General features: G+C 39.0%; 1 protein-coding gene across 2 annotated transcripts in view; it reads right to left on the bottom strand.

Annotated features, from left to right (window-relative positions):
- Window positions 1-61: 61 nt before the first annotated feature.
- Window positions 62-24835, bottom strand: part of LOC131047484 (starch synthase 3, chloroplastic/amyloplastic) — a 302898-nt gene continuing 278124 nt past the window's right edge. For both annotated transcript variants that reach the window (XM_057981392.2, XM_057981391.2), the window contains one exon: window positions 62-981. In XM_057981392.2, the coding sequence (XP_057837375.2) occupies window positions 852-981 (130 nt within the window). In that variant the 3' untranslated portion in view covers window positions 62-851. The remainder of the gene's footprint in view (window positions 982-24835) is intronic.

Here is a 24835-nt window from a genome sequence, read left to right as displayed (position 1 = left end):
AGAATGAAAGAAAAGCTCCATTACTGCAGGAGACACTCACATACATGTGGACAAGCCAATCTGTTACAAGAGATAAATACATTAATCAGAAAGAGGAAAGAAGACAATGAACTTGGAGTACGCTATTACTTGTAGCAAAGAGAATTGGATTTAATACACTGGGAGATGAGATAATGCACAAACCCAATTTGGTGGGATCAGTGCACATGGATTACCATTATAGCTTTGACATAGACAGGAGTCAGGACTAACATACACGGATAAGATGGTCAACCTACCAACTCATAAACACCATTGATTTGAGAGTTTCTTCCCAAACAAAGTTTACATAAAGAACAGAGCTATGATCTGATTTCACAAACTTGTTATCTTAAGGCTAAAAGACGAGAAATAATCTTTTAACATATTGGACTATGTTGTACCATCTTTTTTCGGCACTTAATGATATACAAACAGCTAAACAGAAAAAGTTTTGTTTTTTGTTGCTAGCTTATTTATGTAAGAGCTTTTCTTCTTTTCTCTGTTTGCCACACGAACCTTGGAGAAAGCCTTCCATTGATAGGCTGCAATAGAAGCTGGCTTTCGCTTACCCACTAATTGTGGGTCTTGAAACATCATTTTATAGGTACTGCTGTCATAAAGGAGGTTGTCACCACATACCTCCTGAAGCAAAGCTGGAAATATTCAACACTGAGGTAAGGGTCATGAATACTTTGGCTTGAATAGTTGCAGAATGTAGAACTGGATGACTAAACTGAAAAATATGCCTTTAAAATCTTTCAGCATCAATTGTTTATCAATGTACATGAGGCGAGTGGATACACTTGAAATGCATTCATATCTCGTGTATCTCATTTCCTTGCGCTATGGTAAAGTTCCATATAGTTCAGTGCTGGTCTATTCCATGACCAGTCTTGATCCATTACTTGCTTGCACAATAAATTAAACCAATCACGTTTCTCATACCATGCAGACAATGCCCTGAAAATTAGGATAAATGGTTAGTACGATATCATCTGTAACTCTGTCTAGGCTTAGAGTTTGCATAATATGAAATCATGCTAAAGAAAATGTTCTGCACTTCTTTTGTGTAATGTCTGGTATTTAGAACATAAGCTCCCAAGTGAACAATAAAAATGCTTGAGGATATAACCATCCACCCATTATATGCAACCTAATGATCACTAAATGGTGTAATATAATGCAGCCTTTTGCCATCTACTTATTTATATCAATTTTACTAATTTTTAGACTTTCATTTCCTTATGTTCAAATGCACAAGATTGCACACAGGCGCACTAGAATTAGAGCCTAACGAAACGAGCTCAAGACACAAAATTCAGCATAGAGACGCAAGAATTGAACTCAACAAAATTAGCCCACAAGAGGTAACTTGAAATTTGGTAGAAAATAAGTCATACAATGATTTGCAAATCCAGCATTCCAGCTCAACAAACCAAGAAGTGACAATTCCTTGTTTTTTTTATTATTGCATGAGGTGGTTAAGTGCAAGAGGAGGCACAAAAATAAAATTATTTCAAGTTAATCTTGACCTCAACTTGGAATGAGATTAATGAGTAGCCTGCTGCGATATTACAATGCAAAATGAAGGTGACTAAAGAAAATTGAAGTGTTAAAATAGTTATGTAGAAGGTCAGTTATATATTTTTTGAACACAATTTGGTGTTATTTAGATACACACAATTAAGTGTATAATTAAAATACAGAAATATGCTCACAATTAAGTGTATAATTAAAATACAGAAATATACTCACAGTTAAGTGTACAATTCAGTGTTATTTTGTTTGAACTTTTACTGTTTATGTAATGATGATGATTTCAGATAATCAGATATTATTATTATTTAATCTTTGCTTTCATTGACGATTACCTCAATACTTAAAAAATTTATTTTTTGTATTTTTAAGCATTTTACATTCATTAAAAGTTGCTAAGCCATTATATAACGATTTTTTTTTCTAAATATAAATTCTAAGTTGCAGGGTTTGTGGGTTGTAGGGCCCAGTACCGATCCAGTTCGTTACAGGTTTGGGTCCTAATCTAGTAAGCCTGCAGGTCCGGCCAGGATTTGTGCTCAAGTGAGCCGATTGGTTCGGGGCGAACTTGGTTGAACCCAAATGCCTGGGTGCCCAAAACAACTTTTTTTTTTTGCAAAATTAATAAAGTTTTGACATCGGCCAATTGAAAAAAAGAGAAAAAACCCTAAAAGTGTCTTTTAAAACACTCACTTAGTTCACTTTTGCTCATTTGTTTTACAAACAGCTGTTATTCCTTGTAGGTTAAGCAAAGTTTGGCTTCTAGCATCAAATAGAGGGAGTTGAAGATCAATCATTGAAGCTTGATCAAGTGTAGCAGCCTCATTCCTACTCATTTGCAAGCTTCCATTGGCTTAAAGAGGTAAGTATTTTTTCATTTTTTTCATCTATATTGTTTCACATGCATGAAACATTATTTGTTTAGTTAACCTATTTTTTCCTATTCTTTTGCTTTTGTGTCATGTCCCCTCCTTGATCGTTATATATATTTACTAAATGAAATAATTAATATAATAAAAACCAGTGGATAATTATTTGAAATTTATTTATTTATTAAATATTATTATTTAATTAATATTTATTACTAAAAATATTGTTGAAATATTCAAATAAAAATAAATTAATATTATATTTATATATTATAAAAAATATACATATTCTTAATTATAAACACAATTTATATATTTAAAATAAAAAATATATAATTGTGAAGATCGGGGGAATTTTACTTTGGGTGTTGTATCTTATTTGATCTGCTTATTCAAGTACTATGACTTTGGGTAACAGCGAGGAGAACCACACGTTCAACAATACATCGTGAAGGGAGTCTGATTATCAATTAATAATAATAGTGATTAATAATAGTGATTAATAACAATACATTGTGAAGGGAGTCTAATTATCAATTAATAATAGTGATTAGTATGACTAAAACTTATCATCGAAGGTTCAGTTGAGACTACAGAGTATTGATGATAACGGTGATATTGATGATATCGGTGATATTCACGCCATGATACATTAACAATGGCTAATAGAAGATATTAATATGGAAAGTTCTGAATTACATCTTGTGTCACGGGAGCTTGGGTTATTCACCGCATACGCATCTCATGGACAATACAGCGATTTAGGATAGTTAAATAAAGTGGAAAGGCACAATTATGAAGAGACACAACCATTAAGAGATGTCCGTTTCCTATATTACATAATAAAGATCGAACTCATTCTATGGAGGGGGGGGGGGAAATAAGGAAGATAGTAAAGGGAAAGGAAGAGACCGAACTAAGATCAGATCAAAACCGTTATTAATTTTCAAGCAACAACATCCCTGTTCTTGGTGGTATGCATGGGGGTGTGCTTAATATGCATGTTGAATATATGAAGCCCGATAATGTTTTTATATAGAATTTAATAATAATACCATAGGCTGCAATATAATAGGTAATATAATATATTATATATATCTATAGAAATCTTGATCAGAGAATAATAATATTAAATAAAAATCAGAAAGAACTCTTAGAAATAGTCAATAAGAGTAATAACTAAACCAATTGTCTAATAAGGAAAAGATAGGAAGAAGGGAAGGAGGTCTGCTGCGTGGATAGAGGAAGAGGTCAGGTAAGTAATGAATGAATACTTCATGATATATGTTAATAAATATAAATAATGAATATTTTATTATATACGATAATGAATATAATTAATGCTTATTTAATGTATATGTTAATAAATATAAATAATTATTATTTTAATATATATATTAATGAATGAATAATTTAATATATATGTTAATGAATATAATTAATGGATATTTAATATATATGTTAATGAATATTTATATATGTATATTAATGAATGGTTTTTAGGAATATGAGCAAACATATGTTAAATGGATATGTGAAAATATATGTTAATGAATACATATTCATGAACAATTAGGAATATACGTAATAAATAAAATGTGAATATTGGTTAATGAACATTTTTATGAAAATATGTTAGGGAATACATGTTAAATCAGGAATATGCAAATGTATGGCTTGGTTGACTAAACTCAACCAAGAAGAGAAGGATCTGGTAAATTCCTTTTGAGGACTTGGAGGATGGAGGCATCACCCAAGACAAGGAAAAGGCAAGCGTCTTCCTTGGCTGGCTTGGGTATAAGAGGTTATACCCAAGACAAGACTCAAAGGTTGGGCCGATCCTCTTTGAGGGCTTGGATGATGAAGGCATCACCCAAGACAAGGAATAGACAAGGGTCTTCCTTGGAGGGCTTGGGTGTAAAAGGTTACACCCAAGATAGGATTCAAATTCATCTTCGAATTCCTGGAGGGCTTGGGACCAAGGGGTTCCAAGAAGGTGAGCCGCAAGGCCGCCTAAGGATATACTTACGTATGGCATTGTATCTTTTTTATTAGATGAAAATTATGATTATGTTAATTAAGCATTGAAGTTAGATTGCAATTTAGATTACTTATATCTATATATATATATGTTTGTTATGTTCTAACAATCTGTTTTGCAGGTTAATGATCTCTAAATAGTAGGGACATTACATTTTGTTTTAAATGTGTTCATAAAATTTCTTGCCATAAGAACTAGAATGGCATCTACCTCTTCCTCCATAGGCACAAATCAACAACACACAACATATCCAAATTCTCCTTGATGGAAATATGTTGATACTATACAACTGCTTCCAAAAGGTGGGGGATATGTATGAAAATGCTAGGGATGTGATAAAGAACGTAATAGTTCATATTTTCGAGTGGTAAGCCATTTGTGTGGAATACCAGAAAGAGGCATCAAAAAATGCCCAGGAATAAATGGTTGCCTATACCACAAGAGGCAGTTTTAAAATATATTAGAGTATGAAGAAGCAGAAGAGAGAGAAGCTTGAATGCTGCTCCCATCCAATCCCAATATTATGGTAGAAAACCACCCATTTGTTTCCATAACTGAGCTTGAAAGCGAAGCACCCATTGCACGCAAAAGATCAAAGGGGCCTTTAGAAAGTGCATTTCAAAATGAGAGTCAAGACATTGCCGAACAAGATGTAGCAAGATTGTAATGTCCCCTTCTCAGTGATGTGCATGCAGTGGTCCATTGGCCTATTCCGGAGACCTGTAGGCTATTTGGAAAGGAGAATTAGGGTTTCCTATTTTCGAGGAAGATTCTTTGGTGTTTTTAGGGGGTATATGTGGGAGTTTGACAGTTTGGATTCTAGATTCCTTCTGGGTTTTCAGAGAGCTTTAAGATGGTTCGACATGCATCTGCATCAGATGACTTTTTCCTGACTTACTATTTTTAGTAAGTGCAACGACTGTTCAGAATGTGGTTAAAATCACTTTGGAAACACTTACTATTTTTAGCAGTTCTATTTTTAGCAAGATGTCAGTTGGCCTATTCAGATGGCTATTTCCGGCAGGTCAATTTGAGCAGTTGGTCTTCCAGCATTTTTTTTGGTGCTATTCTTGGCAAGGATTCTGCAGCTTAGTTGAGATGACTATTTTTGGCAGTTTAGTTCAGAGCCCCAACTCAGTTTAGTTTTGGTGATTTCCAGCACTTTAGTCTTCGACTCAATTTGACAATAATCAATATTTGAGGAGAAGGTATTTTAATATATTAATACCTTAGGCATGAGGTATTAATATTTGATTATTTTATGGATGGACGACTTAGGAAGGGAGAAAATATTAATTTTATCCTAAGTCTATTTGGGCGAAATTTGCATATGACTTCAAGGGGGTCGTCATGGTGTTAATAAGTAAATTATAACTCAAGGCAAATGGGGCGATTTTCTAAGTATATTGCCTTAGTAATATTTTTTATTTTGAAGTCATAGTTGGGCACCCACTTTACACTTTATCTTATGACACTTTTATTTATTAAAAAGGGCGATTTTGGGTGAATGTGAATTGGGTGAACTTGTGCAAGGAAATGAAATGAATTGAAATGCAATGTTAAATGTGGATGAAATGGAATGACATTTGGTTTGGGTGTATTTGGAGTGCATTTGAATTTGAATTTGGTTGGCAAAAAGTTATAAAGAAGTGACTTGGGCTCTCATTTTGGTATCCAGAGAAAATATATTGTTATGCTGTCAGAATGACTCCAGACATTCTTCGAGGGTGAATACCTCCTAGATCCTTCCTTCCAGTTTCGAGTGTGAGACATCACTCCTAGCTGTGGTGCGTAGTTGTGAGCTTTTTGGTGATTTTTGGGTGTGTTGGTGAAGATTTGTGTGCTGCTGGTTTTTTGGTGTTGCTGGTGTGTGCGGCTGAAAGTGTATTTTGCTCATAGTTGCCTGTGTGTTGAATGCATCATTCTGGGTGAGGTCTCGTTGGAAGCGTACCGGAGAGACAATAAGTCTCCTATATTGGCGTGACATTTGGAGAACTCTCCAATTTTTAATTGCAAATCGAACTATTCAGCAAAAACGCCATTTCCAGAATTGCATTGGGATGTGTGCATTGTTGTTGGTGCTCTTCAGTTGCAATTTCGAGGTATTGTTTTGTTTGCTTATGTCATACACTTCATTTGCTTCTAATTTGGCATGATTTTATGGGGTTTTGAGTGAGTTACAAGCAATTTAGTGGGTTTCAGGATGGCTGGTTCTGCGTTTTCTTTGTATTTGATTTCAGAACAACAAGTAGTATTATTGGTTAGAATGTGTTAGTGAATTCATAAGATATGTACTTCACTCTACCTCCTTTCACATTTCTATCATTGTAAGAATTGCTTTAGTAGTACTGACCAATTCATTCTATGTTATATTTCCCGCTGAACAAGTGGAAGAGGATGGCTCAGCTGCCTATATGTTTGTAATTCAGTTTTGTCCTCCCACTGAGCAAGTGGTTTAGTGATATTGTCCTCCCGCTGAGATATACGATAGTTTCATTTAAAAGTCCTCCCGCTGCATAAGTGGTAGAGTGATTTGGTTCTATTATGCTTTGTTGCCTTGGTTGGTTTACCGCCAAGTTTGTGTTCTTCATCCCGCTGAAAAGTGGAAAGGGCTGGCTTGCCGCCTAGTTTTGTAATTGCATTGTAATTTCCAGTGGATTAAAAAGCTAACGAACCCCTTGTCACCGTATGCTCTCACCTTCCCACATCGGGCTCTTGGTGATCAGAAAGTGGAAGGGTTACCTTTCCCAGCATGGTTTATGTTTATGATTTCTAACCTTAACGGGTTAATTCTTGTTGATGTTATTGTTGGCCTTTGAAATCAAAAAAAAATATCTGGGATATTACAAAGATGCATATATGCAAATGGGTTGGCTTTCAATGTTGTTCGCTCTCCATATTGGAAAAAGATGTTGAAAAGTGTTAGTGAAGCTTCAAGAGGGTATAAGGGCCTAGGTTAAGAGAAGGTATGTGGCACCTTGTTGGAAAGAGAGGTCAAGGGGTTTGAAGATGCATTGAAGCCCATAGGGGATTCATGGACTGAGACAGGTGTATCCATTGTTTTAGATGGGTGGAAGGATTCCAAAAATCGTTCCTTGATTGATGTTATAGTAGTGTCCCCTAAAGGGGCAATGTTTTTGAATGTTGTGGATTGTGAGGGCTAGGTAAAAGATGGGCAATTTATTGCAGATATTCTCATCTCTACCATTGAGGTAGTGGAACCCCATTATGTTGTTCAAGTCATAATGGACAACACAAAATTTGTAGAGCTCTTGGTTTGCTGGTTGAGGAACCCTATCACCATATCTTTTGGACACCTTGTTTACTCCACTCACTCAATCTTATGCTACAAAAGATTGGGAATAAAATTGATTGGATCAAAGAGGTGTATGCAGAGGCTAAGGACATCCAAATGTTCATCACAAACCACCAGATTTTTATATCTTTTTCAAGTTTGGAGCCATTGAAGGTAAGTGAAATAGTAATTTAATTTTACATTTTCTGATTTTTTGATTTTCAATGTTCATAATTTGATTGTGTAATTTGTATTTTTCTTTAAAGTTTGTCTTTAATTTTTAATCATTTTGGCTTTTATTTCTATTATAGGTTGCAGAGTCTTGTTTTGCATCTAACACAATCGTCTTGAGACGACTTGTGAAAGTTAAAGTGGCACTTTCTAATTTAGTGATCAGCCAAAATTGGGCTATATGGAAGCAAAGTAGCACTAAGAGGGCAACAAAAATTAGGCAAAGGATATTGGATGACTTGTGGTGGGATCGTGTGAAGTATCTCCTTAGTTTCACCGAGCCCATTATGAGCATGATTTGCTACATTGACATGGATAGGCTTTGCATTGGAGAGGTTTATGATGGCATTGACTCAACACTTGAGCAAATGAAGTGCATCATAAGTGCAAAAGAGCAAGACCCTAAGGAGACTTTCTTCAAACAATTGCAAGCAATTGTTATAGAAAGGTAGAATAAGATGACCACTCCTTTACATCTTCTTGCTTATGCATTGACACCAAAGTACCATAGCAATCAGTTTCTTGATACGCCAAGAAGGCTTGCACCATGGAGAGATTTAGAAGTGTCTGAAGGGTACAAGGTAGCATTCCTTAGACTCCTCCTTGAAGATGATGTGTGAGATTTGATTACAAATGAGTTCACAGATTTTGTGAAAGCAAATGGTTTATGTGTTGATGCTCTTCGTCATAGGTTCAAGAAGGATGCTCATAGTTGGCGGTACTTCCATGGCCAATGCTTCCAAAACCTGCAGCCCTTCTCAATCAAAATTTTATCACAAGTTTAACAATTAATGAATATTTATTTTATCACAAGTTTTATTTGTACTTTATTTTGTCTTTATAGGTTGCTAGTAATTTTATAACTTTAATTGTTTACTTTGTCTTCATAGGTTGCTAGTTCATCTGTATTAGAAAGAAATTGAAGCACATATTCTTTCATCCACTCAGTAAAGCGCAATAGATTGCAATAACTAAGAGTAGAGAACTTAGTATATGTGCATTCCAACTTGCGTCTCCTTTCACACAAGCAACATGACTACAAGCAAGAGGAGTTAAAAAATGTGGGATATTGAGCCAAAGCATACTGACTTGGATGCTTCCGCTTTTTAGCTTGTTGCATTTGTGGACTCGGAAAGCAAGAACACTAATAGTGCAAGTGGCATTGGCATTGGCATTGGTGCAGCTAATGTCAATGCCAATGGTGAGGATGATGAGAAAGATGATGTGGATGATTTAGAGAATCCATTTGATGATTAAACTTTAAAACTAAAGTTCCAATTGTTGAAACAATAATACTTGAACTCAATATTATTATTTTGATATTGAACTTGATGTACATGATGCTATGATTACAAGTTTATGGTAATTTTGTTGTTTATATGATGCTATGCAACATTCTAATCTTAATTCATGCTTCTAGGCTGCATATATATATAGTTTTTACATTGTTTTTGTACTAATGAACCCAAACCCCTTTTCAAAATTTTGCCAAAATGGTAAACCGGGTTCTCGAACCCAAACTCGTGCCTGAACCCGAACTAACAACTTATTATAAATTTTACATGTATATTGAATTTTTTCGGGTCTCCATACATAATTTTTTTTTTAAATGCACTAATACCTATCCCTATATCTTGTACTAATTCCTAGCTCATCTGAGATCATGAATTTCAAAATAATTTATAGGAATCATAACATTTTTCTATTTTGACAATCCATGGAATTAGTTTTACGTTGGAAAGAAAATTAAAAAAAAATTAGTTGAATTTAATCCCAGATCTTTTCTTGAATTTTTTTAGTTGATGAATATATTCCAATTTTTTTTTCTTACTGAACTCAAGCATAAAACAAAACCTTGTGACTTAAGTGGTCATCATTAAACTAAACAATTACATGAAAATATTATCACATTTCTTTCACCAAGGGCATCCGGATCAACAATTGGTTCATTAGAACCAGATGTGGTAGGATTACATCAGCTTGGTTAGTTTGCATATTTCAATTTTATCTTTGTTTTATAGGGATTAAATCATGACTGTCCTATTTGGATCAGCATTATGATAGTTAAGCACTCAGGCTAACAGAAGAATACGAAAGGTATTCAGACTAGTATTAGTCTCGTGCCTTTCCATGCCACATGATCTTTTTTCATGTTTTTTTTTTGATTAGTGGTTGCTTTTGACTGGAGCTTTGAACTAGTGGGGGACCTATTGACGTGTTTTTTATGACAACGCCTAACATAGAATAAAGTTGCCTAACAGTCACTTCACTCTCTCTTGATCAAAGTACGATTGTATGCTAAGATTGCAATAAGTTCAAACAATCGACTCCAAGGTTCCTATATGCGACGGATGTGGCTTAGTTGGCCGATGTGATTGCTGGTAATCCAAGGGAACTTACGTTTGGATTATTCTTTCACCTCTTTGATGTGGCTGGAACTTCATCATCGGATATAGCAATTTTGTGATGCTTCTGCTTCAAACGGATTGAATTGGAATGAAATAAAATTAAAGGGGAAAGGTTTAGAGGATTTAAATCTACTCCTAAGGGCAGTGATATCAATGGATAGTGCTCTGGTAGACAAATTCCAAATAAACCAAGCTCTGCTTCGCCAAGTTTAACTACAATTCCGCAAGAACCGGTACAATCTTCTAAGGATGTTGAAGGGTTTTCAAATTGAGAAAGTGCATTTGAATACCCAACACAGCGCAATCGAAATGACTATTCACAATCGAACTTAGAACAAATTTGGTAGTTCAGGTTAACTTTACACTGCATCTTATAATCAACAAGATGCAAAAAGTATGAACCATGGAAATTCACCAAACACCATTGCATTCTTCATTGAAATCAAAACACTTTATCCAACCAAGAAAATAAAATTCTACTCTAAGTGAGGAAGGTGAAACCATGCAAGTTTTGAAAAAATAACTTAAGTGGACACCATCAGAGAACAATGTTTCACTGTTATTATCTCACAAACTTATCGCAACAATTTCATACAAATCTCCCTCCTTAACAAATGAAGGGGTGACCCCCTTATATAGGCCTCAAGCCTTGATTACATGCAAAACCCTAATTAGGGTTTTCCGTAAACGATTCCTCACACATGATGCAACAAGGTGATAATCTACAATAAATACCCATGATATCCATATACAATTAGTTCTAGCCTATTACAATTGGTATCCAAAATGCATTAAATGCACCATTCTTTACTAAATTTGCCCAACATGCGTTGAATATTCCTCCATGCAAAAAAAATCGCCCATGCTGCCATAAATGCCCATTTCTCCTAAATGTGATGGCTGCATGCAAAAGAGTTTGTCATAATGTCATAAATGTGGCGGCTACATGCAAAGAGGTGCTCCATCAATTTGGCATGCGTTGATCCAACTACCACTTGGTGAGAAACCCTTGGAGAGAGAAAATCCATGGAGAGAGAAAACTTAATCAGTGAAGAATTTTATTGAAATTTCGAATTTGCCTTGTTCCGGGGAAGCTTTTTCATCAATTTTGAACATTTCCTATTTTTTAGGAAAATTTCCAAATCAGGGATCCAAGGTGCAGGAGAGAAAATTCTCTCACGAATCCAAATCTATCATCATTTTGAAATTTGGATGATTTTTGATTCCTGAAAAGTGGATTTTTCAAAATTTTTCCAAGGGAGAAATTTCTTGTTCAGTTCATCCTTGATTCCTTCCTTGCCTTAGAAATTTTATCTTCAATTCATCCTTGGGTGTGATTTCTCCCTTGCTTGGAATTCCGTCTTGAAGGAAGGAATTTCCAACACTTAGTCAATTTTTCAGCTTTCCTGAAATTCTATCCTAAAGGAAGGACACTTAGCCAAATTTTCACCTTTTCCAAGAATTCTGTCGTGAAGGAAGGAATTTCCATCACTTAGCCAAATTTTCACCTTTCCTGGAATTTTGTCCTGAAGGAAGGAATTTCCAACACTTAGTCAATTGTTCACCTTTCCTATTTTTTAGGAATTTTTCCATTTTTAGTTCCCGGATTCAGGTTAGAGAAAACTTCTCGCACTTGGCCAATTTTTCTTCTTGTCTTGAAATTTCTTCATCTTTGACGAATTTCCATGCCAGAGAGAGGAATTTTGATTTTCTTCCTTGAGGGGATTTTCCTTTCTTCTCCTTTGGCTCGATTCCATCTTGCCTTGGAATTCAACTTTCAATTCATCATTGGGCAGAATTTTGATGTTATGGAGGAATTCTCCTTGGAAGGAAAATTACTTCCTTATCCTTGTCTAACGCTTATCACCTTACTTGGGCCTAAAAATCACCATGTGTGTGAATTCTGCCTTGAGGAAGGAATTCCTTGACACCTCCTTCCCAACGCTCTACCTTGAACTTGGGCATAAATCACACCTTGAGGAGAAAGTTTGACCCTTTTGACTTTTCTTGCTTGACCTCCTTTTAGCACCCTAGCACCTAGCTGGGCAGAATTTTGGCATAGTGGAGGAATTTATGGTGTTCCTCCACACCCTCATTCTAGCACTCCTCTACCAACTTGGGTGCTAAAAAGGCATGGTCAAGGAATTTTGGGGGTGCGAGGAAAATTCCTCCACCACCCCATTCTAGTGCCCATTTCTCCTCTTGAGCGCCAAAATCACTATGTCAAGGAATTTTATCATGGAGGAATAATCCTCCATGACCTCATTTTGGCGCCCATTCCTGATTTGCATGTTGTCTTGTCAGGATGAAGGATTTTTCTTGACTTTCTCACTCGACTCAGTCATTTTTTCTCATTTCCGGATCAGGATGCCATATTCAGAATTGAAGTGATTTTCTCATGCCAAACTTAGAAGATTTTTCAAGTTCTCCACTTCTGGAATGTAAGTTGGCATAAACTGCGTACTCTTATGTTTGATAAATTTGGTTACCCGACAGTGTATTAATTAATTGTATTACGTGGGTTGTCCCTCTCGGGTAGTTATGTGTCGGTTGGTTGATGGTTGTGTACCTCTTGGCAATCATCGGGTCCTTTAAATATGTTGTGTACCGCCAAGGAAGGTAGTACGATATAGTCGGGTCTATTGTAATCCTTGGCCGACCATCTCTGGTCTCTTCTTTGTAATAATTGCATGCACGAATAAATTTTTTTTTTACTACTGTGTCTGGTATGCATCGTCATGTGCATTATTATTTCCTATATTTAATTTATCAGTTGTAGCGGTAAACATTTTGGCACCGTTGCCTTAAAAGAAATTGGGTCAGCCTTGAGTGATTCATGTCCGTAGACCCCATTAAAGGTGAGAAGAGGCCACAGGGTGGTCAAGAACAAGCGATTAGGTGATCTGCCGACCCTCGGCCGAAGGGAGCACAAAGACGAGTTGGAGCTTGGAAGTATTCAAGTGTTGGGGACGTTGGAGGTGGACGTGTAGAGGACGCGCACGTGTCTGAGAGTGCAAGGAAAGCACTGGAACGTAGCGATCGGAATAGTCCACCGGAGTGTTGGGGACGTTGAAGGTGGATGTGTAGAGGATGCCTGTGTGGTCGAGAGTGCAGGGAAAGCACCAGAACATAGTGGTCGAAACAAGTTCACCCAAGTCCGGCACACAAGGCAAATACACACGGTACCTTCTGAGTGAAAACAATGGTGAGCACCCAGGATAAGCAGAAATTGCCGAAGTTCACGGGGATGGATCAAAGGACCCTGTACAACATATAACAATATGGGAGGCGAGTGGCCATGATGACAAGGACTACTAGTTTACGGCATTTCCCGCCACCCTTTAGGGGATCGCCATTGACTAGTACACAGACCTTGACGCCCCGCACAAGACGAGATGGAGTGATTTGAAGAAGGCGTTCCAGGAGGAATTCAAACTCCTGAGGGATGACAATGAGATCGTGGCCGAAATCTATAATACCAAGCAAGGGAAAAATGAGAGTGTACGCACTTACAACCGCAGGCTCAAAGAACTATTGAACAAGATGGAGGAACAACCAGTTGACGGGTTGAAGAAGAGGTGGTTCACGGAGGGATTGATACCCTCATTGCGCAAGAAGATGAAAGTAGTGCCTCCGCCCTCGTACGCCGATGCTTACAATCGGGCGATGGACATCGAGAGTGAAAACAAAACCTCCTCCCGAGAGAAGAGGAAGACCAATGATGATGAGAGCACCGAAGGTCGCAGTGACGAAGAATCCAAAACCGTACGAGCCCTTCAACGGGATATGTTGAGAATGATTAAGGAATTGAAGGTTGAGAAAGGAACCAACAAATAAGGTAATGAACTATGGTGTACTGAGTGCAAACGGGAGGGGCACACGAAAGGTAATTGTCCTAGAAATATGCTTTGTGAAATTTTCCAAGAGTTGGGGCATTCAATCAAGGACTGCTTGTACAATTTGAAGATGAGTAGTACAAAAGTACTCTTCACACAAGGAGAGTCCAGCCCATCGCAATCACAAAATGTATAGCCCAGCAGTTATGGAAATCAACGAGGGCAAAACCAAATACAGTACGACTCCAGAGGACATCCTATCATACGGTGCCGACAATGTAGCGAATGTGTAATATTCCCACTAATTTTTTTTTTGTTTTTTCAGAGCAATATCACAATCAGCAATCACCCGTTAGGGTTAGAATAATGAAAACCATACAACTGGAAGGAACCCTACACTTTTTGATCACTGAGAGCCCAGATTGGGAGGGTGAGAGCATACGGTAGCAGGGGATCGATAGATATAAACTACTCAATTGCTGAAATACAATAACAGGTGGCAAGCCAGCCCCTTTTGCTTATCTAGTGGAAAAGCAAGGAACTTGGCGGTGAACCAGCCAAGAGAACAACACTGCAAACACAAATCACTGTACCGCAATATTTTAGCGGGAGGCCTGAATTACAAACTACTCAACTCAACCGCTTATGCAGCGGGAGGATCATTACAACCAATATCACTCAACCGCTTATGCAGCGGATGAACTGAATTACAAATTATCAGATATAGGCGGCAAGCCAGCCTCTTCCACTTTTCAGCGGGATATGAAGATTACAATCCAGAACGGTTAGTCGTACTACTACTTAACCTTACAATAGAGAGGAAAGTGAGAGAAGAAGTATATTGCTGAACACAAGAGATAATGATCATCAATCTAATTCAACACAAAAACAAGCTGGAAATGCATAACCAGCAACCCATAAACTCACTAAATTGCTCAAATCTCCCTCAATTCACTCCAAATCACTCCCAAACAAACACTAGACAAGCAGCAACTGAGAACAAACCAAAATAGAGCTACCAAACACTCCAAAACACCCGCATGCATCCCAATGCACTCTCCAAAACCCACGCCTAGCTAGGATATTTCGATTTGCAATATAAAATTCAAAACTCAGAATATGGTGCTACAAAATTACAAGATGTATCGCCAACAACAAGAAGGATTGAGCCAGTACCCAAAATGATCAGTCGCTCAGGCAGGGATGTATGATCGAAAACTTGCTTCAGCCACAGGGAAACCAACAACTGTAGAAATCAGTCCACAAGAAAATACTAAAATATGCACTGAAAATGTCATAGAATACATTACACAACTAGGTACTATATCTCAAGTATGAAACTGGAAACACTAGGGAGCTGCACTCCAAAGCTTCAAAGTTCATACGCCAATCCGGCAACATAACGATGCAATTTTTCAAGATAGTAAAATGAGAGCCCAAGGCTCATATTTATAAATCCAAGCTCCCCCAAAATTCAAATGCAAATGGTGCCCAAACTCAACTCAAACTCCCTTTATTTCATTTCATGTCTCCTCCAACATGGCGCCCACTTCCCCTCTTCCTAGGCAAGTTCGAACTTTGCCTTTGGTGGTGTTTTTTTGATATAAAAATGATAAAACAAGAGATGTTTTATCCTTCCAAATTGCCACCAAATAATACGCCATTTGACTTAGGAATTTTACACATATCAAATAATTGTTTTTCCCTAAGTCATCCTCGATACATTTAATCAGTAAATACAAATATTTAAATATTAAACCTTAAACAAGGAAATAATATTTAATTAAATCACTTATGACTCCCATACTGATCATCAACAAAACCAGGATGAAGAGGAGTAAAGAAGACCATAGAACTACTGCAGGATCATGACCCTGTCCATTGCCAAAAATAGAAATGCTCCATACTGCCACTTACTAAAAATAGTAAGTCATGAATTACTAATCCGAAAAGCATGATCTTCGCACCCAGTGACAGAGCATGGAAAGCTCAGTAAGACAACATCATCCAAACAACCAACCCCTAAATTACTAAAAATAGTAAGTTCTTGCTTCACCAACATTTGAAACCCTAATTCTTCATTCCACATAGCCTACGGGTCTCTGGAATAGGCCAATGGACCACTGAAAGCACATCATTGAGAAGGGGACATTACAGTCCGCCCTTCCCAAAATTGCTTGTCCTCAAGCAACTGTAAGGCTGGATGCAGTAAAATCTCCTCATTTTCCCACATAGCATCCTTTGCTGGCAAATTCTTCTACTTGATCAAGTATTCCTTGATCACCCTTCTCCTCAAAGAACGCTCCTTGAAATCAAGGATAGCTTCAGGAATCAAAACTAGCTCTCCCTCCTCATCAAGTGGAGGTAACTTGTCGAAGCAACAACATTATGTCCAAGAACCTTCTTAAGGCAAGACACATGAAATACATTATGAATCCTGCTGCTCGCCGGTAGTTCCAACTCATATGCCACTACTCCAATCCACCTGTTGACTCTGAAAGTCCCATAGAATCGTGGCTTCAATTTCTCAACTCCACTCTTCTTGAGAGTAGACTGTCTGTAGGGTTGGAGCCTCAAATAAACCATGTCACCCACCTCAAAGATGCGCTCAATTCGATGCTGATCAGAATACAACTTCTGCTGATTCTGCGCATGCTAGAGATTGTCCCTAAGAATCCTCAAAATATCCTGACTCTGTTGCATCATATCCTTTGCCTAAGGGGTTTTGCTATCACCAAATACCAAGTCAGCGAAGTTAGGAGCTTCATAACCATATAGTGCCATGAATGGTGACATCCGGATGGACATGTGATAGGAGTTGTAGCAATACTCTCCTAGGTGAAGCCATCTCACCCATGTATTCTGCTGCTCCGAGACATAGTTTCTAAGATATCCTTCCAACCACTTATTCACTATCTCGGTCTGCCCATCAGTTTGTGGGTGATAACTTGTGCTTGGAGTGAGCACAGTGCCACATAATCTGAAAATCTCCTGCCAAAAAGCACTTAGGAACTTGCTGTCCCTATCACTCACAATGTTCTTCGGTAATCCATGTAACCTAAACACCTCCTGAAAGAACACTTCAGCAACCTGAGCTGCTGTAAAAGAACTAGTGATGGCGAAAAAGTGAGCAAATTTAGTTAGTCTATCCACCACCACATAAATACTATCCTTCCCTTGAGCCCGTGGCAACCCAGTGATGAAGTCCGTGGATATACTTTCCCATTTTTGACTGGGAATGGGCAAGGGTTGTAACAAACCAACTGACAAAGTGTGCTCATCTTTGTTCTCTAGCATGTATGACACTCCTTGATGTACCTCAAGACATCATTTTTAAGTCCCTTCCAAGAAAACCTCTCCCGGATCTGCCTGTAAGTCTTGAAGTAACCTTGGTGATCAGCAAGGGGAATGTCATGGAAAGTCTTCAAAATCTTCTCCTTCCACTTAGATTCAGCCACAATGAAGATCCTTCCTTTGTATAGAATCAACCCCTCAACCAATTTGTAAAGTACCCTCTATAATGCTGGTTGCAAACTGATTTTTGGCATAATCAGCAAGCAACAACTCTCTCCAATCAGCAGTAAGCTCGCACAGTGAGCTCAAATGGGGCTTTCTGGACAAGGCATTAGCCACAATGTTATTCTTCCCTTTGACATACTCGATATCAAAGTCGTAAGCCTGTAGCTTACTCACTCACTTCTGCTACCTTTCGTTCAAGTTTGCATTAAGTGTTTAAGACTATTATGATCAGTCTTAACAACGAACTTACTCCCCACAAGGTACCGCCTGATCTTTGCAAGGGCATGCATTATGGCAAGCATCTCCTTGTCATATATCGAATATAGCCTTTCAAGCCCTCTCAACTTCCCACTCTCGAAGACTATAGGATGCTTATCTTGCATGAAGAATGCACCAACACCTTCTCCAGATGCATCACACTGCAGTTCAAAAGGTTTGGTGAAATCAGGCAGAGCCAAAACAGGGTAGGAACTCATGATCCCCTTAAACTGATCAAATACTGTCTGTGCCTTTTTCAGACCATTCAAAAGCTCCTTTCCTTGTAAGATCTGTGAGGGGGGCAGCCAACTGAGAGTATCCCTTCACAAATCTCCGATAAAAACCACAGACCCAAGAATCCCTTTAAGTATGTTATGTTCTCAGGAGGAGGCCAATCAATGATAGTTCTAATCTTTTCAAGGTCTACCTTCACACCTCTTGCACTGATAATGTGACCAAGGTAGAGCAATTCTTCCATTCCAAATTCACATTTGGACTCCTTTGCAAACAGGGACTTGGATTCCAGTATGCTTAACACTTCATCCAAGTGTTGTAAGTGCTCCTTCCAGGATTTGCTGAATATGAGTATGTCATCAAAGAATATGAGTACGAACTTCCTCAACTGTTTCTGGAAGATTTTGTTCATGCATGACTAGAATGTGGCAGGGGCATTAGTTAAGCCAAAGGGCATGACTAGGAACTCAAAATGCCCAAAGTGGCATCTGAAAGCAGTCTTCTCCACATCTGATGCTCTCATCCTAATCTGATGATACCTTGACCTAAGATCAATCTTAGAGAAGAACATTGCACCATGTAGCTCATCAATTCTCGGAATAGGATATCGATTCTTTATAGTTTTTTGATTCAGGACTTGGTAATCCACGCACATGCACATGGTCCCATCCTTCTTTTTCACCAAGACAACAGCCGAAGCAAATGGGCTTTTGCTTGGTCGTATGTAACCCATGTCAAGCAACTCCTGGATTGCTTTCTCAATCTCATCCTTCTGCTTCTTGGGATACCGATAAGGAGTAGTCATAACCGGCTTAGCTCCTTCTTCAAGCTCAATGATGTGTTTTGCACCTCTTTCAGGGGGTCTACCAGGAGGTGGATTCTCAAACACCTTACTCCTCTTGGTTATCAAGGCCTGAATGTCTTCAGGATAGCTCAGATTCTCTTCTAGTGGTTTGGAGGGCATAACGATGACCTTACTTCTGTTTGCGATCAATGCTTGAATGTTTGCAGAATAGCTACTCTTGTCTACCAATGGATTTGAGGGCATTATCAAAGACACTGCTGCCCACTCCACTTGGTTATGGTAGATCAGCCTCTCCATCCTCTTCAATGAAACAACTCTAAGTCCACCATTTGACATTCCTCTCAACATCACCTTCTTCCCTTCAAACATGAATTTCAGCTTCGTAGTTTGCAAATTTAATGTAATCTCACCAAGAGATCTCAGCCATTGAATCTCGAGGATTGCATCATCAGTCCCACCAATGCTAACCACAAAGAAATCATCTCTAATTTCATGATTTCCCAACTTCAGAGACATGTTGGAAATCATCTGGTTGCAAGATATAGTGGAGACATCTGCTACCATGACTTTGAAGCCTTCTACTTCCTCTGCCACTAGCCCCCTCTTTGCAACAATTCTCTCATCAATGAAATTATGAGTTGCTCCTGTGTCAATGAGAGCAATGACACAATGTTCTCCTGTCACACCCCGAACTTTAAAGGACTCATTCTTGTGAATGCTCGAGAGTTGAGCAACCACTCCTCTGTCTTCTGACTCAATTTCAGGCCCTTCAGGAGCCTCTTCATACTCGCTGTCCTCAATTTCAGTCTGCTGTTCTGACATTTCAGAATCTGATCCATCTGCAGAATAGCACTCCATTTGATGCAAATTGCCCTTCCCATGACATTTATGCCCTGGGGCCCAAGGTTCTCTGCAAGAATAGCAAAGATTCTTCCTCCGAAGCTCTTGACGGAGCTCATCATCCATTCACGAAGGAAACTTCTTGGTCTGATTTGTAAACTTCTTCTTATCCTTTTGGAAAGGGAAAAGCTTGGACTGAAATTTGTTCTTTGGGGCAGCCAACTCCATGCTTTGAGCCTTCTTGATTGCATCAGCCAAGGTAGGTGGGTCAAAGGCTTTTACCCAACCTTTCAATTGTTCTTCTAGCCCCTCAGTAAATAGGACCACCAACCTCTTCTTAGAGATGCTGCTAACCATAACTGAAAGACTCTGAAACTCAATTATGAAAGTATCCAAAGAACCTTGCTGTTTGAGTTGAGCAAGTTCTCTAAATTTCACCTCCGGGTCCTTGGTATCAAACCTTTCAATGAGCTTGTTGGTGAAATCAGCATAAGTGGTGATCAAATTATGACCAAGGGTGACCAACCTATGGTACCACCATTCGTGGGCCACTCCATCCAAGTGTAAAGTAGCGAACTTGATGGCGTCTTCTTCAGGCATAGGCCTCAAGGACAAGTAATTGTCCAACTTCTGCACCCATGCTCTAGCTGTGCTCTTAGCGCTCCCATAGAAATGTGCTAGAGTCATCCTTCCAAGAGCTTGTTGATAATCTCTTGGGGCAGAAAATTTGTTGTCATTCCTCCTTCCTCGCTTCATTTTCTGATTCATGAACTAATCCAGGGTGAGGATATCTCGGATCTCTCCAGGGAGAGAAGCATACTCCATATAGTTGTTCCTTATTTCATCAGCTGTAGGTATCTCAATTTCAGCTTGCTATGCTTCTCTTGGCAGGAAGATAGGTTGCAAAGGTCTTGGGGCTGAACCTCCACTATTGCTCCCATTGTTACTCCCATTACCATTTCCTACAGGAGCATTAGAAGTACTGGCTTCCGGTCCATTGTTGGGTTGATTAGGGGTGCCAACAACATTCTGGTTAAGTTTGGCCAGCAATTGAGACATCATATCCATTATGGCATTGAATTGTCTCTCAGCCTTCTTATCAGGTGCCTCATTATGTTCTGTAGCCTTATCTGCCATTGAATCCACTGAATCTGCAGAATCCACTTCTTTCCCTCTGTTTCTCAATACGTTTGAAAAGGTATCTTCTTCCAGAACTACAGGAATCTGAAACTGCTGTCTCTTCTATTCTCTGTTGTAGTAACGGATGTCTCTATCACTCATGGAGAACTCTGACCCCTCTGAAACTCACAGGCTGGCAGGAAAACCAGCTCTAATACCATTGTAGTATTCCCACTAATTTTTTTTTTTTTTTCAGAGCAATATCACAATCAACAATCACCCGTTAGGGTTAGAATAATGAAAACCACACATTTGGAAGGAACCCTACACTTTCTAATCACCGAGGGCCCAAACTGGGAGGGTGGGAGCATATGGTAGCAGGGGATCATTAGATATAAACTGCTGAATTGCTGAAATACAATAACGGGCGGAAAGCCAACCCCTTCCGCTTATCTAGCGGGAAAGTAAGGAACTTGGCGGTGAACCGGCCAAGATAACAACACTGCAAACACAAATAGCTCTACCACAATATTTCAGTGGGAGGACTGAATTACAAACTACTCAACTCAGCCGCTTATGCAACGGGAGGATCATTACAACCAATATCACTCAACCGCTTATGCAACGGGAGGACTGAATTACAAATTATTAGATATAGGGAGCAAGCCAGCCTCTTCCACTTTTCAGCGGCATATGAAGATTAAAATCCAGAATGGTTAGTTGTACTACTACTTAACCTTACAATAGAGAGGAAAGTGAGAGTAGAAGTATATTGCTAAACACGAGATAATGATCATCAAACTAATTCAACACAAAAACAGCAGGCTGGAAATGCATAACCAGCAACCCATAAACTCACTAAATTGCTCAAATCTCCCTCAATTCACTCCAAATCACTCCCAAACAAACACTAGACAAGTAGCAACTGAAAACAAACCAAAATAGTAAAACAATTCGAGACACGCAATGGATTTCAAAGAATTGATTGAATAACAGAATGAGCAAGACGCTCATAAATAATACAAGGATATTTACAATAATAGCAAGTTTCTAATAAGAAACTGCTGAGAAGATCGAAGACGATCTAACTAAAATAGAATATACACTATTGAGCATTAATAGCATTAATACTAAAATTAACATTATTTTAATATTCTATTACCCTCCCTTAATGCTCAATCTATTAACTACACCTATAGACCCCCTGAATTTTACAAATTTATCAGGACCAAGGGGCTTGGTGAAGATGTTTGTTGGCTGCTCCGAGGTAGGAACATATAGCAACTGAATGGGTCTGTCTTCAACTAGCTGTCGAATATAGTGACAATGAGTTTCCACATGCTTGGTTCTTTCATGGAAGACTGGATTCTTGGCGAGTTTGAGCACTCCTTGATTATCACAGAACAAGGGAGTAGGAGCTACCTGGGAGACATGCATATCCGCAAGCATTCGTCGAAGCCAAACCGCCTCACAAGATGCCTTAACTGCTCCCCGATACTCTGCTTCTGTCGAGGAGAGAGCCACTGCCTGCTGCTTCTTACTAGTCCATGTGACAGCACCAGATCCCAAACTAAACACATACCCTGCTGTAGACTTACGGTCATCAACCGAACCTGCCCAGTCAGAATCTGTGTAACCACTGAGTATAGGATCAAAACTCGGAGTGTATAGAAGTCCATAATCAAGAGTGCCACTCACATAACGTAGCACACGCTTCGCTGCTATCCAATGATCAGCCTTGGGAGCTGTCATGAAGCGTGAAATGTAGCTCACTGCAAAACTAATGTCAGGTCTAGTGGCAGTAAGATAGATGAGGCTGCCCACTAGTTGCTTGAACAAAGATTCATCCACAACTGGTGAAGATGACTGAGCTGAAAGTTTGAGCCCGGGTTCCACAGGAGTAGAGGCAGGTTTGCAATCCTGCATTCTGAACCTGTCCACAAGACTTCTGGCATACTTGGACTGAGAGAGAAAGATACTGTTCTTAGTCTGCCAGACTTCAACTCCTAAGCAGTAATGTAGAAGTCCCAAATCTGTCATATCAAAGGTGCGGCACAAATCCTGTTTGATCCCAGTGATCAAATGTGCTGAATTGCCAGTAATGATTAAGTCATCCACATAGACAACCACAAACAGAATATCATTACTAGAATGCTTGATATACAAGTTTGCATCAGATGGACTCCGCTGAAAATTATGATCTGTCAGGTACTTATCAATTTTCATGTACCAAGCCCGAGGAGCTTGTTTTAGACCATAGAGTGCTTTGACTAGTCTACAGACCTTCTGTTCTTGACCAGCAACCTTGAATCCTGGGGGTTGCGTCATGTAGACTTCTTCCTGTAAGTCACCATTCAAAAAGGCACTCTTGACGTCCATTTGATGGACTTTCTAACTAAACTGGGCTGCCAAGGCAAGAACGAGCCGTATGGTACTCATTTTGGCTGTAGGAGCAAAAGTCTCCTCGTAGTCAATGCCTTCTTTCTGTGAGAACCCACGAGCAACAAGACGAGCCTTATACTTGTCTAGGGTTCCATCAGCTTTGTATTTTACTTTGTACACCTATTTGCAGCTAATGGGCTTCTTCCCTGAAGAAAGACCAGAAAGGGCCCAAGTGTGATTCTTCTGAAGACTCTGGAACTCAGCTTCCATAGCCTGTTCCTACTTAGGTATACCTTTAGCCTCTGAGTATGTCTGAGGCTCAAAAACACTGTGTATGTTAGCCATGAGAGCAAAATTGACTGTATGCTGCTGTTTGCTCTTATTACGGGAGGTTCTACCCTCAATGAGCTCAGTATCCCTGAGATCAACAATGGTCTTGGCCCACCGTTCAAGCCGGAGAGTAGAAGTGCGAACATTTGGAGGAGCTGGAAGAGGCTCAGGATCAGGAACAGGAGCAGCAAGAGGAGGATTATTCTCCGGAGGGAACTCAGGTAGTGCATCATCGAAAATAGATTCTGCATCATCCCTCCCATCAGGCGAACCTAATGGAATAAGAACACTGTGAGGCTGATCCTCAAAACTCTGCTCAGAAGAAGGGGACTGAAAGAATCCTCTGTCTTCATCAAATACAACATCACGACTGAAGATAAGACGTTTAGTGTCTATATCTATCAGTTTGTAGACCTTATGGTGATCACTGTATCCTGTCATCATGAGTTTCTGAATTTTGGAATCCAACTTGGAGTGCTTAGCATCTGGAATCCAAACATAGGCAACAGAGCCAAAAACCTTTAGGTGGCTGATATGAGGCTTCCGACCAGACCAAACCTCTTCTGGAGTCTTCCCCTTAATAGCCTGAGTAGGAGGAGAACGGTTAAGAAGGTAGACAGCAGTAAACATTGTTTCAGCCCAATACTTATTCGGAACACTCCTGTGTTGTAACATAGAGCGAGCCATCTCAACAACCGTACGATTGCGATGCTCGACAACATTGTTTTGCTGAGGAGTGTAGGGTGTAGTCAACTGGCGTTTGATGCCATGGGTATCACAGAAGTTGGAGAATGCAGAAGAACAAAATTCCCCCCCGTTATCTGTCCTGAGTAATGATACTATGTCCAGACTCTTTTTCAACAAAGGACTTAAACTTCTGAAAGATACTAAATACATCTGATTTATGTTTAAGAAAGTACACCCACATCTTTCTACTAAAATCATCTACAATAAGCAAAAAATATTTGCAACCAGTAACAGAAGATGTATTCATAGGACCACAAATATCAGCATGGAGTAATTGAAGTACCTTAGATGCGCGCCAAGACTTTCCATGTGTGAATGAAGTCCGATGCTGTTTGCCAGCTTGACAGGCGCCACATACTTCAAG

This window comes from Cryptomeria japonica, chromosome 4 (assembly GCF_030272615.1).
Source record: "Cryptomeria japonica chromosome 4, Sugi_1.0, whole genome shotgun sequence".
NCBI lineage: Eukaryota > Viridiplantae > Streptophyta > Pinopsida > Cupressales > Cupressaceae > Cryptomeria > Cryptomeria japonica.
This window is presented reverse-complemented; position numbering and strand designations above follow the sequence as displayed.